General features: G+C 41.5%; 1 protein-coding gene across 5 annotated transcripts in view; it reads right to left on the bottom strand.

Annotated features, from left to right (window-relative positions):
- gramd4a (GRAM domain containing 4a) overlaps positions 1-8,726 on the bottom strand; it is a 104,714-nt gene extending 95,988 nt beyond the window's left edge. For 3 of the 5 annotated variants that reach the window (XM_055653030.1, XM_055653033.1, XM_055653034.1), the window contains exon 1: positions 7,897-8,053. In XM_055653030.1, coding sequence (XP_055509005.1) covers positions 7,897-7,931 — 35 coding nt within the window. In that variant the 5' untranslated portion in view covers positions 7,932-8,053. Of the gene's footprint in view, positions 1-7,896; positions 8,054-8,402 lie in introns of those variants that run through there. The other 2 variants (XM_055653032.1, XM_055653031.1) reach the window with 2 other exon arrangements.
- Between the last annotated feature and the right edge of the window lie 7,681 nt (positions 8,727-16,407).

The following is a 16,407-nucleotide window of genomic DNA, read 5'->3' as shown; positions in this document are numbered from 1 at the left end:
TGAAATAAAGTAAACTCAAACTCGGCTAAGTCAGAGAGGATAACTGGACTGGCACACAGGAAGCAGTTGTGCACCTATGCGTGAAGAGCTGTCATAATAGAGACTTGAACACCATATCTAATTTACATTTACATTGGCCCACACAAACACAAAGACTATTTCCATAACTAAACATGTTTAATCATTAGAACTTCAGAAAACAGATATCCAACAGAGGGCTAAATTTTAATATTTTGACACAAAAGGAGCCAATGGGTGAGGCAGCCCAGTACATGATGGACAATTGTCATGGGTTTTTAACCTCTCTACTGCATCAACACATTTCTGGATTTGCCGACCAATTAAGTTAAGTAACATGTTTGCCATTCCTCTACTCATCAAAGAGAGCTGTACAGCATGGAAATAGGCCCTTCAGCCCACTTTATCCATACAAACCAAGTTTGCACAATGGACTAGTTCCATCGCCTGCATTTGGCCATCAGCCTTCCAAATCCTCACCATCTCTATATCCAAATGTCTTTCAAATCAAAGCCTTTATCCTAAAGCAGTATTCAAAGTTGTTTTTATAAATCAAGCAAGACCCAAATCGTAAGTCAATTAATTTGCAAGCCACTGAAGGTGAGTATAATTGCCACAGTGACATTGTAAATAGAACAAATATATATGCTTTTGAAAGCTACACACTTTGGGAGTTAGCTTCCTTTATCCATGTAAAAGGTTGAGAAAGTTTTCAAATTCAATCTGTGCATACAGTAGCTGCATAGAACACACACGCGCGCGCGTTTAAAGGTAAAGTGTTGGGACTTTTATTTGTTGGAGTGATAAAAAATAGAAAAGAGGAATGTTTAATTGATGATTGGAATTTCTGAATATAGCAGACTCTGAACTGAAATGATCAATCGTCCAATTAAAGAGTGCAAGACCCAAGACGTATTTATGCTGACACTTCCATGTTAAGAAGTTCTCAACTATATAATGGCACCACTATTTCAGGCTTTCAGTAACACCATCATTTAAGGCCAGAAAATAAACAATTGGGTGACTTTCCTTATCAATCCTACAGTGAATACACTGCTGTTGCTAGTGGGATTGATTTGAAACTGTTATCACTGTAAAATCCACATTGCTTTGAGTCTAGGCACACCATATCATAGTCATAGATCATGGTCATCACTTTTAACTAATTGGCTGATAGTTGGCGTCTCTACATTTTTAGGGGAAAAAAGTGATAGATGGTAGATGAATTATGTGTCCTTCATGGGTAAATTAGTTTGCTTGTTGAAAACTTTATCCTGGTTGAAAAACTAATTTCAGTGAAAGCTTAATATTTATTTTCTGCATTGTGAAACCAGATCAAGGTTGTTTCAAATATAATTTATCGAATCAATTCCTTTGGAGATTTGATGCAGCTTGGCATTCTCCCAGAGAATAGTGGTACTCCATTTGCGTAAGAGGTATAATGCTTAAAAAAAGGTTTTAAACTTAGAATTTTGGCTGCGTGCTATCTACATTAGTAAATAAGTTTATTGGCCAAGTATTCACATGGCCAAATAAGGAATTTGCCTTGGTGCTCTGCCCACAAGTAACAACATGACATAGTGACAGTTACGAATGACTCGGGAAACACTAAACATTAATAATAATAATAATAATAAAACATTAATGATAAAACACCATTGATCAAGCATTGTGAACCAACAAAATACCAGATCAAAGGGAGGCTACAGATTTTTGGCTGTTGAGTAGAGCAACTATTCGTGGATAAAAATAGTTTTTATGTCTGGCTGTGGCAGCTTTGACAGTCCGGAGTCGCCTTCCAGAAGGAAGTGATTCAAAGAGTTTGTGGCCAGGGTGAGAGGGGTCAGAGATAATCTTGCCCTCTCGCTTCCTGGCCCTTGCAGTGTGCAGTTAATCAATGGAGGGAAGGTTGCAGCCAATAACCTTCTCTGCTGATCGGACGATTTGCTGCAGCCTCCAGGTGTCGTGCTTGATGGCTGAGCCAAACCAGACCATGATGGAGAAGGTGAGAACAGTCTCTACAATGGTCGTGTAGAATTGGACCATCGATGCCCGTGGCAGATTGTGCTTCCTCAGCTGCTGTAGGAAGTACATCCTCTGTTGTGCCTCTTTGACTGTGGAGTCGACGGTAGCCCCCCACTCAAGGTCCTTGGAGATGATGGTTCCCAGAAACTTAAAAGACTCCACAGATGTGACTGTGGTGTTGTTGATGGTGAGTGGTGTGAGGGGAGGGGGAGCTCTCCTAAAGTCTACAATCAATTCCACTGTCATAAGAGCATTGAGCTCTAGGTTGTTGCGACGGCACCAGGACACCAGCTGTGACACTTCCTGTTTGGAGGCAGATTCCTCCCCATCCTGGACGAGTCCAATCAGGGTTGTGTCGTCCGCAAACTTGAGAAGCTTGACAGAGGTGATGGTGGAGGTGCATTCGTTGGTGTAGAGAGAGTAGAGGAGTACGCAGTCTTGCGGTGCTCCTATGCTGAGATCATCTTAATTCTCCCTGCCCTCCCTTAATCTTACTTTTCACATAATCTCTCTATCCTATATTCACAATAATCCACCTCCGTAGTCTATTTTCATGATATCTCACAGAGGGATGTTGGAGTGCAGATACATAGTTTCTTGAAAGTGGCATCACAGAGCAGCGTGGTTATCAACAAGGCTAGTGGTACAATTGCCTTCATCGGTCACCATATTGAGTATAGGAGTTGGGATGTAACGTAACATGTTGTTGGAGCAAAATGTTGGAGTGCCTGCATTTGGACAGTTGTCAGATTTGGTCACCCGGCTATAGGAAGGATGATGTTGCAGAGAAGATTTACGAGGATGTAACCAGAACCCGAGGGTTCATCTCCACGAAATGATAGGGAGAGGATGGTCAGGCTAGGACTTTACTCCTTGGAGCTCAAGAGGATGAGGGGTGATCTTATTGAGGAATACAAGATCATGAGGGGAATAGATAAGGTGACCGCACAATCTTTTACCTAGAACGGGAGAATCAAGAACCAGAGGACATCGGTTTAAGGTGAGAGGGGAAAGATTTAATTGGAACCTAAGGGGTAACGTTTTCCACACAGAGTGTGATGGGTTTATGGAATGAACTGCTACAATAGGTAGTGAGGCAGATACCATAACAATATTTTAAAGACATCTGGACCGGTACCTGGGGATGAAAGGCTTAGAGGGATATGGTCCAAATGCAGGCAGGTAGGATTAGTGTTGATGGGCCGAAGGATCTGTTTCCTTGTTAAATTACTTTATGACTAGGTTACAAACGCAAAACCCTTTGCAGTGCAATTCAATGGCCAAGTCTGCCCAATCAATACGTACTATGCTTCAAAACAAAATTAGGGGGTTTCGAGATGTCCCAGGGATGTTAATGGGAAATCATATAAGCAAGTCTTTCAGTGTATTGCCAGACTACACTGATGTGCATCACACTGTACCCCTGCCCCCCCCCCCAATAAAACCTGACTATGCAAATCTATGTCATAAATAATGAGCAAAGTAACAAAAACAGATCAAATCGCATATTCGCTAAATGTATCTAATAAAAATAGCACTTCAATCCCTCAGAAACATTTTGAATCTATGTTTCAGAATAATCAAAAATATAATCTTCTCCACATTATGAACAAATCCGAAATGTCAAAGCTAAGTAGTGATAGACAGCTGACAGAGAAATAAGAGGAAAAAAGGGTGGGGTGATAATTAATATGAGCAAAACATCCATAGAAGCATGATCCAGTAGGGATCATCGGCCTGTTTCTGTGCTGTACTCAAGTACACAAGCTGTTGGTTTAAACTCATGTTAAAAATGACAAAGGGAAATGGAAACCTATGGGCAGGAATCCATTGATGCAAATGAGGGGCTAATGGAAAAAGCATCAATTAAAGAAAGGCATACCTAATTCATTTGCAAGCCATTTTCGCTTTTACATAGAATACTTTGTTGAAGAGCTTACACTGGTAACCGCAATGCATGAAAGTGCCCCCTTTTTGTGTCTCATCAAATCACACTGCATGCAGATTTGCGAGAGGAACATTTTGTATATGAAATATTTTATTAATTTTTAATATTTGCAATTCAGTTTTAATTCTCATTTTCCTTACATTGAAAGCTTACAAAGGACAATTATTTTTTAGGGGGAAGAAAAAATAAATGTTGTGTTTATTCATTTACATTTTTCTGTTACGTAAATTGCACCAGATCAAATATGATTCTTTATCTCGATTTTTTGGGTAGTGATCTGTGAATGCTGCAAGAACAAATTTACATTATACAAACAGCTGTAACGTGGAGACCACCCATACTGGATAACATTAATGTAATGAAAATTGACTGGCTGTTTTAAGATAACTTGGATCTGATGATGAAAACAGATATTTTATTTCTTTTGACGTCATAAAAACTGAATATTTTAGTTTAGAGTTTAGTTTAGAGTTGGACAACAGGCCCTTTGGATCATCGGATCTATGCCGACCATTGATCACCCGTTTCGATGTTATCCCATATTCTCATCCACCAGGGGCAATTTTACAACGGCCAATTAACCGACAAACCTTCATGTCTTTGGAGCGTGAGAGGAAACTGGAGCACGTGGAGAAAGCCCCCGCGGTCACAGGGAGAACATGCAAGCTCTACAGAGATAGCACCCGTGGTCAGGATCAAACTCGAGTCTCTGGCGCTGTGAGGCAGTGGTTCCAGCAGCTGTGCCACCACAATGCCCATTCATATTAATTTATATCATTGTTATACGTTGTAACTGGCAAGAAAACACGGCAAAACAGTTTTAAAAAATACTTAAACTCTTGTTTAAATAGTTCTTATAACAAATAATTTGCGACTACAATTAGGTTATCAGGTTATTTAGATAACCCCACTATTAATGTATTTTAAACATTTCCTTGCAGCATTTCATTAACAACTTACAAAACCTCTAATATCTGTGTAGGAGTGATGATACAACACATCATTACTGCCATTACTACCATATCGCTTTGCTTGAGTCCGAGAAACAAATACATAAATCTGGTTAAGCTTCTGATTATCTGCTTTTACACTAATGTAGAGAAGGGCAAGACTGGCAGAAGACTGGCTCAAAACTATTAAGATAGTTTCCGGCAGCTGCTTTTCCATTTATACATACTGTAGGCATAGCATTGAGGGAGAGTTGCACTTCCTGCAGCAACAAAAAAAAAACTGCTGGAGGAATTGAACAGGTCAAGCAGGATCTGCGGAGGCTAAGTGATGATTCATATTTCATGTCAACATCCTGCATGATAAGTCCTAGCATAGGGTTTAGACCTAAAATCAATGATAGGGCCAGAACATTGTCTCTGGAATAGTTCATTGTGGATTATGGAACTGTCACACAACATAGAAACATAGAAAATAGGTGCAGTAGTAGGCCATTCGGCCCTTCTAGCCTACACCGCCATTCAACATGATCATGGCTGATCATCCAACTCAGTATCCTGGACCAGCCTTCTCTCCATACCCCCTGATCCCTTTAGCCACAAGGGCCACATCTAACTCCCTCTTAAATATAGCCAATGAACTGGCCTCAACTACCTTCTGTGGCAGAGAATTCCAGAGATTCACCACTCTCTGTGTGAAAAATGTTTTCCTCATCTCGGTCCTAAAAGATTTCCCCCTTATCCTTAAACTGTGATCCTTGTACTGGACTTCCCCAACATCGGGGACAATCTTCCTGCATCTAGCCTGTCCAACCCCTTAAGAATTTTGTAAGTTTCTATAAGATCCCCCCTCAATCTTCTAAATTCTAGCGGGTCTATCCAGTCTTTCTTCATATGGAAGTCCTGACATCCAGGAATCAGTCTGGTGAACCTTCTCTGTACTCCATGGCAAGAATGTCTTTCCTCAGATTAGGAGACCAAAACTGTACACAATACTCCAGGTGTGGTCTCACCAAGACCCTGTACAACTGCAGTAGAACCTCCCTGCTCCTATACTCAAATCCTATTGCTATGAATTCCTATACTCAAATCCTTTTGCTATGAATGCTGAGAAGTATATATTCTGCACACTGTACCTTTCCAAAGTTAGACACAACATGCTGAAGTAATTCTGAGGGACAGGCAGCATCTCAGGAGAGAAGGAATAGGTGACGTTTCGGGTTGAGACCCTTCTTCAGACCCAAAACGTCACCCATTCCTCTTTACACAGAGTGGTGAATCTGTGGAACTCTCTGCCACAGAAGGTAGTTGAGGCCAGTTCATTGGCTATATTTAAGAGGGTTAGAAGTGGCCCTTGTGGCTAAAGGGATCAGGGGGTATGGAGAGAAGGCAGGGATGGGATACCGAGTTGGATGATCAGCCATGATCATATTGAATGGCGGTGCAGGCTCGAAGGGCCGAATGGCCTACTCCTGCACCTATTTTCTATGCTTCCCTTCCGATTTCATTGGACACCATGCAAAACAAAAGCTTTTTACGGTACCATGACAATAATAAACCCAAACCTGGTCACTTTTTTTAGTTCCCTTAAAACAGTCTGTAAAAACTACTGGTCATTTTGTCTTATTTCCTCATAATTTGATGTTAATTTTGTCATATTATTCCTGTAAAACACCTCAAGATATTTTGTTGCATTAGAAATACTATTTTATGAATGATGCCTCGTCAATAGCAATTTTTTTTAAATCACTTTTTTATCATTGCTCATGATGGAGTTTGTTATGTGCTTATTCTTCTGACAAGTCACATGATATCATTCATAAACACTTTTACAACTACCGTACGAGCCCAATAGCAAGAACTGTCCTCTGATTTCTGTCCCTTATCCATTCAGTCTCCCATTCTAATTATCCAATTTTTTTTTTTTTAACATCTGCCTTAACAGACATATGCTGCTATATTCCAATAGCCCTCATGATCATGCTTTCCACTCTCTCCTAGCCACCAGAAGGTCATGGCGTACATTTATTGCAATGAAGCAGCCATCTTTCAGTATCATCTCAACAGTTCCACTTATTACAGTCCTTGAATACGTTTTAAACTCCTTAATCTCTACTGTATGTAAATGTTCAAACATTTTAAACCCATTTTCATTGATACTCTTCTGATCAATCGTCACTTTATCTTTTCCTACACTTAATGGCCACGTTCCAATTGTACAATACTCAAAATATGCCCTCAATTCCTGCACAAATTCAAAACTGTACTCGTATTTGGGTTACCTTTCCGATTTATGTACATTTTGAAGTAACCAAAGAGAGGGTCAGATTTAACCTAAATAATAGTGTTTTGCCAGATTTAACCTAAATAATAGTATTCATCCCACATTTAAAAAAACCCAGAATACTTCATCTTTTATCAAAATATTTCACAAAATCTTAGGCCTGGCGACAACATCATTTCACCAAACAACTACAGTAAATCACGGGATGGGTTGTAAAGGAGATGGTGGTAATCAACACAGAAAAAAACGGGAATTTGCAGAAAGTCTGTCACATTTGGAGGAATGAATGATTAATCTTTCGGGTCATTGACCTTTCTTTACCCCCCACAGGAGCTGCACAAGGCCACAACCTGCAGCAAAAGCCCAGCTGTTGTCAGGGGGACAACGTGGGCCTCTGGTGCACAAGAAAGTGAACAAGATGAGCGCCGTGCCAGTCATCCGCGGCCCCTTCCTCCCCCACTCCATCCCTCCCCTCCCCTTGGCTGGGCCGCACATGGCGGGCTGGCAGAGGCTGCCTCCGTGTGGCGCTGCTGGGGTGAGCAGCAGCCCGGGGCCGAGCCGGGGAGTGGTGCCTGGCGGTGCCCGGGGGGTTTGTTTGCTGCCCCCCTGTGCTGCCAGCGAAGGTTCGAGAACAGCAGCAGCCAACCGTCGCGTCTCCGAAAGGCGAGACTCACCCGGCTCTGAGGCGCAAATCGGAGCTGATTTTCATTAACGCCCGCCGCCGCTTGACCCTCGGCGACGCCAGCAGAGACTCCGGCCTCCGCCGCTGACCCCCGCCCGCCCGCTGTCGCTGTTGTTATCACCGCCGCCGCTCCCCCTCCTCCTCCTCCGAGGCAGAGACACCGCTCGCCGCTCAGGTAAACACCAGCACCGCCGGCCGCTCCCACAGCCCGGAGCGCGGAGTACGGAGCGGGAGTCTCCAGCCCCCCTCTGTCTCTCACACACCATCCACTCCAGCCTCACACCATCCACTCCAGCCCCCGAACAGGTTTTCCCACTCACTCACTCGCCCGCCCTCCCTCAGTGGACGGTCGCATCTCTATCATGCTCCCGGAAACTTTACTCCCTTTAAAAAAAAAGAGAATTATCTTTTGCTCCCGATTCCACTGCGCCTTCCTGGTTTTAAAACAGCAGGCAAGTTTAAATCTGAAGAAGGGTCTCGACCCGAATCGTCACCTACCTACCTTTTCCTTCTCTCCAGAAATGTTGCCTGTCCCGCTGAGTTACTCCAGCTGTTTTGTGTCTGTCTTAAGTTTAAATCAAAGATAGGTACAAGAGTGGGTCGGGTGTCCTGCTCCGGTACGTGGTTCTTGGTGAGAATGAGGAAGCTGTGAGCGGATAATGCAAAGGTAACAAAGGTGAAGGTGGTGGTTCCAAGCACGATAAAGATCAGTCCAAGATAATAGAATACGTATGAGAATTGCCTGAGGAGATGGATGAAATACAGTACATCACGTTTTGTGCCCGGGTAGAAGTTACCTCAGCACAAACCGAGCGATAATTTCGCAACAACGCTGGGTGCCAAGAAGCGAACACTGCGATGTAAATGAAATCATAAATTAGAGGTCAGTAATTTAGGGATTACCAACGGTTGTATATTGGATGACAACTGTGGTCCATTGAATAATCTTTGTTCCATTTCTGGGACCTAGTACCAAAACCATGAGTATTTTTTATAAATGTTCTCAATTTTAACAAATGAAGCATAATTGCATTTATGATGTTTTAATATTAAATATGACATTTTAAAATAAAAACAAACCATTTTGTCGAATAAAGTCAAGTCTGTCAAATTTATTGTCAATAAGTATAATGAGGTACACTTACAATGAATACCTTACAACAACATCACAGGCACATATACTCAAATTGTACATAGATTGCATATAAAATTTCTAAAAGAAAGAAGAAAAAAAAATACACAAATATAATTGTGGGGGAATTTGTCCATCATTGGGCAAGAGCAGGCAGTGATGTTATATTAACTGAGCCTGATTCTATTCTACAAACAATGTTTCTAACAGACACACAAATAATGAGTTAGAATAGGAACATTGAAACATAGAAACATAGAAAATAGGTGCAGGAGTAGGCCATTCGGCCCTTCGAACAATGGGTGTTTTTTTTCTTTCCTCACCCTGGAAAACTGCAGTTAACTGCAGCTGAGTTACAACTCTCACCATATCACAGCTCAAAAGGTAATGAAAGTTGGAGACAATGTTAATTCTTTATGCTATTCTTACTGATAGTTTATGTTCCATCATAAATACAGGAAAGTACATGTATTTATGTCTTCTATATTACATATTTTGTTTTCTATATTACAATAATGCACCCTAAAAAATGATTACATCAGTATTTCTACTCCAATACATTTCTTCTTCTTAGACAGTTCCTCGGGATAAACATTTACTTGCTTCCACTACAGGTTTGTGGGCCCTGAGGTTGATAATGAGGCTGGAGGTGAAATCAGATTCCTGCATAGATGGGGGAAGGAGAGGCTGACAGGAAGGTTGGCAGAGTAGTTTGTGAGGTGGTTATGAAGGGCTTTGGTATGCTTCTGATGCATGGCCTAGATGTTTCCAATATCATGCTAGATACTCCTCATTCACTTTGAGTAGATGAGGGCCAGAGGTTCCCAACACCAGTAGAAATGTAGCGTTGCTCAATGGCAACATTAAACACCAAAAATGTTTTCCTTGGTCTATCTAGTGATGTGTTTATTTCAGGATCCTATGGTCGCTCTGGCCAGCCCAACAAGGCCAACAGAAAGACACAAGGGTCTTGGTGTTGGGGACATACACCTGGGAAAATCATTGACTTGAATTTGGAAGATTTACAGTCAGCATTGGTGGTGTTTTGCAGTGCTTTGAGATGCCCGCTATCGATAGTCTTGCTCTCGGAACATATAAGAGGATAAGGGTTACTGTCACCCAGTACATCATGAGTTCAAGAGAGTTTTATTGTCATGTGTCCCTGATAGGACAATGAAATTCTTGCTTTGCTTTAGCACACCAGAACATAGTAGGCACGAATACTGAACAGATCAGTGTGTCCATATACCATTGCATAAATATATACACACATGAATAATTAAACTGATGAAGTGCAAATAAACAGATTTTTGGCTATTAATGTTCAGAGTTTTGTCCGAGCCGAGTTTAATAGCCTGATGGCTGTGGGGAAGGAGCTGTTCCTGAACCTAGTCGTTGCAGTCATCAGGCTCCTGTACCTTCTACCTGAAGGTAGTGGGGAGTGTGGGGAGCATGAGGTGCTCAGGTCTTGATCTTCAACTACCCTTTTCCTCCAAAGGATGTACTGACACGCTGAAAACAAAGGTGAATTTCATCTTTAATTACCTCCTTCATCAAGGACTCCTGCGATACTGCCGTGAATATTTATTGTTGGAGAGCGGTGTGGTGCAGCAGAGTCATATTGGTGGAGGACCTGTAGATGTTGAATGTAAAACCCGTATCCCCATATGCTCCAGTGAATAAATCAATAATGTCTGGGAGCTCAGCCTCTAATCACATGTCCATGCAGCAGAAGACGTAAAGTGCTGAAGTAACTCAAAGGGTCAGGCAGGAACTCTGGAGAACAAGGATAGGTGACGCTTCGGGTTGGGATCTTCTTCAAACTGATGGAGCATCTTTCTCCAGAGATGCTGCCTACCGATGGGTTACTCCAGCACATAGCCATAGTCATACAGCGTGGAAACAGGCCCTTCAGCCCAACTTGCCAACACTGACCAATGTGTCCCATCTACACTAGTCAGCCCCATCTACACTTTTCTTTTGTAAACCAGCATCTGCAGTTCCATATTTCTCCATGCAACAGAGTCTTGTCTCTAAGACACTTATATTTTGGATGGATTTCAGAAATCTGGAAGAACTTTTGAATTGATTGATGACGGACCCCAATGTTTTTGTATAACAAATGCATGCTTCTGTGTTTCACTTTTAACTCGATGGCTTCGCTCCAGGTGGCTTGCTGTCTATAATTTTATGGTTCCAGGATTCACCATCAGCTCTAAGCTTTGTGCAGGCACATTGCCATCCGTTATTTCCGACAATCCAGACACAATAAAATGCATGGCAGACGAATGCCTAATGATTTTCTTCCTAGAGCCAAAATATGATAGTCATAATCATTACAAATAACTGAACTCTGATACCAGATCTTCTGCAATAAATCAATGATTCACAAAAATTGTAATTCAAAAACAATATTGTTAAGTACTAAACTATAGCTATGCTGGCTTCATATTCTATGTGGCAGAGATAACTCAGAATTTATTTTCTAAGATAATAATTTTTAAACTGACCTTGCCTTTTCCCTCAAACCAAGTTACTGACAATCTTTCTTTACTTCTCCAGTGCCTTGGCAATATTACAAAAAAACAGACCATAGCTTTCCAAAGTGTATAATTAATATAATGTATAATTAAATTTACCAAAGCTATATTTTAGTTACAGAACATGGCACAGTGTGTTGATATGAAATAGCTTAATAAAACAAGGCTGAACATTTGTAAATTATCGCTCCAAAATAAACCTGGTTCACTCTGCTTCAAAAATGTTTTGACAAATGGGCATCAGTTGTTAAATTGTTACAACCACACACAAGTGGGCCATAATTGATTGATTTCAAACAGGGATAAGGTGTGTGGCTTGCAAAAGTATTCATACCCCTTGAACTTTTCCCCATTTTGTCACGTTACAACCACAAACGTAAATGTATTTTATTGGGATTTTATGTGATAGACCAACACAAAGTGGCGCATAATTGTGAAGTGGAAGGAAAATGATACATGGTTTTCAAATTTTTTTACAAATAAAAAACTGAAAAGTGTGGCGTGCAAAAGTATCCAGCCCCCCTGAGTCAATACTTTGTAGAACCACCTTTCGCTGCAATTACAGCTGCAAGTCTTTTGGGGTATGTCTCTACCAGCTTTGCACATCTAGAGACTGACATTTTTGCCCATTCTTCTTTGCAAAATAGCTCAAGCTCAGTCAGATTGGATGGAGAGCGTCTGTGAACAGCAATTTTCAAGTCTTGCCAGAGATTCTCAATTGGATTTAGGTCTGGACTTTGACTGGGCCATTCTAACACATGAATATGCTTTGATCTAAACCATTCCATTGTAGCTCTGGCTGTATGTTTAGGGTCGTTGTCCTGCTGGAAGGTGAACCTCCGCCCCAGTCTCAAGTCTTTTGCAGATTCTAACAGGTTTTCTTCCAAGATTGCCCTGTATTTGGCTCCATCCATCTTCCCATCAACTCTGACCAGCTTCCCTGTCCCTGCTGAAGAAAAGCATCCCCACAGCATGATGCTGCCACCACCATGTTTCACAGTGGGGATGGTGTGTTCAGGGTGATGTGCAGTGTTAGTTTTCCGCCACACATAGCATTTTGCATTTAGGCCAAAAACGTCAATTTTGGTCTCATCTGACCAGAGCACCTTCCTCCACATGTTTGCTGTGTCCCCCACATGGCTTGTGGCAAACTGCAAACGGGACTTCTTATGGCTTTTTTTCAACAATGGCTTTCTTCTTGCCACTCTTCCATAAAGGCCCGATTTGTGGAGTGCACGACTAATAGTTGTCCTGTGGACAGATTCTCCCACCTGAGCTGTGGATCTCTGCACCTCCTCCAGAATTACCATGGGCCTCTTGGCTGCTTCTCTGATCAATGCTCTCCTTGCCCGGCCTGTCAGTTTAGGAGGACGGCCATGTCTTGGTAGGTTTGCAGTTGTGCCATACTCTTTCCATTTTCGGATGATGGATTGAACAGTGCTCCGTGAGATGTTCAAAGCTTCGGATATTTTTTTATAACCTAACCCTGCTTTAAACTTCTCCACAACTTTATCCCTGACCTGTCTGGTGTGTTCCTTGTGCTTCATGATGCTGTTTGTTCACTAATGTTCTCTAACACACCTCTGAGGCCTTCACAGAACAGCTGTATTTATACTGAGATTAGATTACACACAAGTGGACTCTATTTACTAATTAGGTGACTTCTGAAGGCAATTGGTTGCACTGGATTTTATTTAGGGGTATCAGAGTAAAGGGGGCTGAATACTTTTGCACGCCACACTTTTCAGTTTTTTATTTGTAAAAAAATTTGAAAACCATGTATCATTTTCCTTCCACTTCACAATTATGCGCCACTTTGTGTTGGTCTATCACATAAAATCCCAATAAAATACATTTACGTTTGTGGTTGTAACGTGACAAAATGTGGAAAAGTTCAAGGGGTATGAATACTTTTGCAAGCCACTGTAGTTCACAGGCAAGTAATCTATGGATCCTCTTTCAAGTGTATATATACTTTTTTGATTGGAAGCCACGATTCTACAGATAAATATATTTTCACAGATAAACAGATTACACTGAGCAGTTGACCACATTTTGAGGTATCAAACTCTTATGCCTAGAAGCTCCTTTATTGCTTTTACTAGCTTTAAGACAAGATTGTAAGTCACAATCAATGTTTTAAAATATCCATAAAGATCGTAATCTTCACATGCGGAATTGCCAGAACAACGTACACGAACTTCCTTGTGTGGCACTACATTATGTCAGCTTCAAGAGACAGCTGTGCGTCACTTAAGTAGCTGTCAGTTAAGTGCCAAAGCAGCGAGAAGAAGAAACCCATAGAGTCATCGAGTGATACAGCGTGGAAACAGGCCCTTTGGCCCACCTGCCTGCGTTTGGTCCATATCCCTCCAAACCTGTCCTATCCATGTACCTGCCTATCTGTTTCTTTAAAATGTCAAGTTATCTCCAGAAGTACCACTTAATTTACAGCAGTAACTTTAAGTGACTCATATTTATCTCCTTTGCACGTATCTCATGCTGCACTTTTCCAGCTCCTGAAGAACGATGCTACTTCAAGAAATCATGCTGCAATGACAGGAGAAGGGAAGGAAGAGTATAACTAGGGGCTCAGAGGGACCAGGACATTTATACATGGAAGGGAACTACATCAAGGATGCCAGAAAGGGCTTTGCAAAGATTAATGCAACGTGGGTGCAGTCTGGCAAAGTTTGACCTGCCTATTCCTGTGGGCCACAGGAAAAGTAGGTGTTTTTACTCCATAAGTATGGAGTTTCTGTGTCTTGCATCTTGCATCAGTGAGCAGAAAACTGAGATGTTGTAGTGAGATTGCAGGAGGTCAGAGATATGAGTGAGGTCTGACTTGGTGAAGCTTAGCATGTAAAGGCATTGCTGATCAGAGAAGGCTAGCATAGGGCATTGACACTGTAAAATGTGGGTGGGTGAGTCATTACATGCTTCCTCCCATTAGTCATTGGGGCTGCCTGTGATGTCTTTGATTCCAAATGTCAACCGCCATGACATCAGCAAGAAAACATTAAAGTGTAGACAAATCCCCATTGAAAATCAGTTTTGATGGCAGAAAGATAGACACAAAGTGCTGGAGTAGCTCAGCGGGTCAGGCAGCACCTCCAGAGAAAAAGAATGGGTAATGTTTCGGGTTGGGTCCCTTCTTCAAACTGACTGCAGAAACGTCATTGAAAATTCAGGAATGTTAGAATGAAGTGAGTCACCGGTTAAGCTTTAGTGTTTTGGAAACCGATGGTGTGTAAATTGGAGGAACAGTACCTCGTATTCTGCTTGGACAGCTTCCAACACAATATGAACATTGGATTCTCCAATTCTAGGTAATCTCTTACTAAGCTACCCCCCCTTCTCTCCCACCTCTGAACCCTGTGCTCCACCCCCCCCCTCCCCTCTTGCTACTTTCCTTCCTCTGGCTTCACAATCTGCAACCCTTGAAACCTGTCTCACACCTTATGTTCTTTGTTCCAGCCATCTACCTATTAACCACCGCAATCCCCGCATATGTAGATTTATTACCTGCAACACTTTGTCCTGCCTCTCCCATTTTCCAGCGTTCTTCTCTCCCCACAAATGTTAAGTTAATGAAGGAGTTTTGGCCATCTATTAGTTAAGCTGCAGCATTGTTAGATAAACTAATTGGCAAGTAATCTCACCATAAATTGAAAAACGGTGGTGAAATTGCAGCAATTTGAAATTGGGTTTCATTTCCTTAAGTAGCCAAGAGAAATATTCTCTGAGAAATATTAGCAGAGAAGTAGCAATCACTTGTGGTCATAATTTCAAAACAAGTGAATATCAATATAAATGTTTAGTTTTAAAGAAAACTGCACGTGGCTGAAGTTTACTTTGCCGTAGCAAACAATTGTGGGTGAAGATGATCCTATTGGAAGATCTAATCCATGGGCACAATAGGACGTCCTCAGAGCAGAGCATTGTTGATGTGCATGGCATTCCTGTGCATGAGTAGGTCATTCGGCCCTCAAGCCAGCACCACCATTCAATATGATCATGGCTGATCATCTAAAATCAGTACCATGTTTCTGCTTTCTCCCCATATCCCCTGATTTCATTAGCCCTAAGAGCTATATCTAACTCTCTCTTGAAAACATCCAGTGAATTGGCATCCACTGCCTTCTGTGGCAGGGAATTCCACAGATTCACAACTCTCTAGCTGAAAATGTTTTTCCTCATCTCAGTCCTAAATGGCCTACCCCTTATTCTTAAACTAACCCCTGGTTCTGGACTCCCCCAACTTTGCAAACATTTTTCCTGCATCTTGCCTGGCCAATGCCTTAAGAATTTTATATGTTTCTATAAGATCCCTCTCATCCTTCTAAATTCCAGTGAATATAAGCCCAGTGGATCCATTCTTTAAAAATTAAAGCCATCTAAATCCTCCTCCCAGAAAAAAGTACTTTATTGCTAAAAACATCTCGCATTGGTGCATCTTGCCAAGAAGTAACTGATATCTCTTTCTGCAAAAACCACGGATAAACGCTGAGCCTTGTCCAATTTGTCCTGTCTATAAAACAGTACAGGGGTATATAAAATCAGAATTAAAATTGAATCTTAATTGCCTGCATTTTCTGATCAGGAATTTGTTAAAAAAAACTTCCCAAAGACCCTCTGTGTCCAATTTACAGTAACTGGGAGGCTGAAATCAAATGATTTGTTGATCATTACACTGATCCGAATACCACTTTGACTGTGACATAATGGCACTGGCTAACTACAATTTGTCAAATGATTTGCAATTCCTTAATCATTTGATGTTCCGAGAGAACCAGATGCCTTTTACACAAATCCCTCAAAGTTAACATTC

The sequence above is a fragment of the Leucoraja erinacea genome, chromosome 22, assembly GCF_028641065.1.
Source record: "Leucoraja erinacea ecotype New England chromosome 22, Leri_hhj_1, whole genome shotgun sequence".
In the NCBI taxonomy this organism is placed as follows: Eukaryota; Metazoa; Chordata; class Chondrichthyes; order Rajiformes; family Rajidae; genus Leucoraja; species Leucoraja erinaceus.
This window is presented reverse-complemented; position numbering and strand designations above follow the sequence as displayed.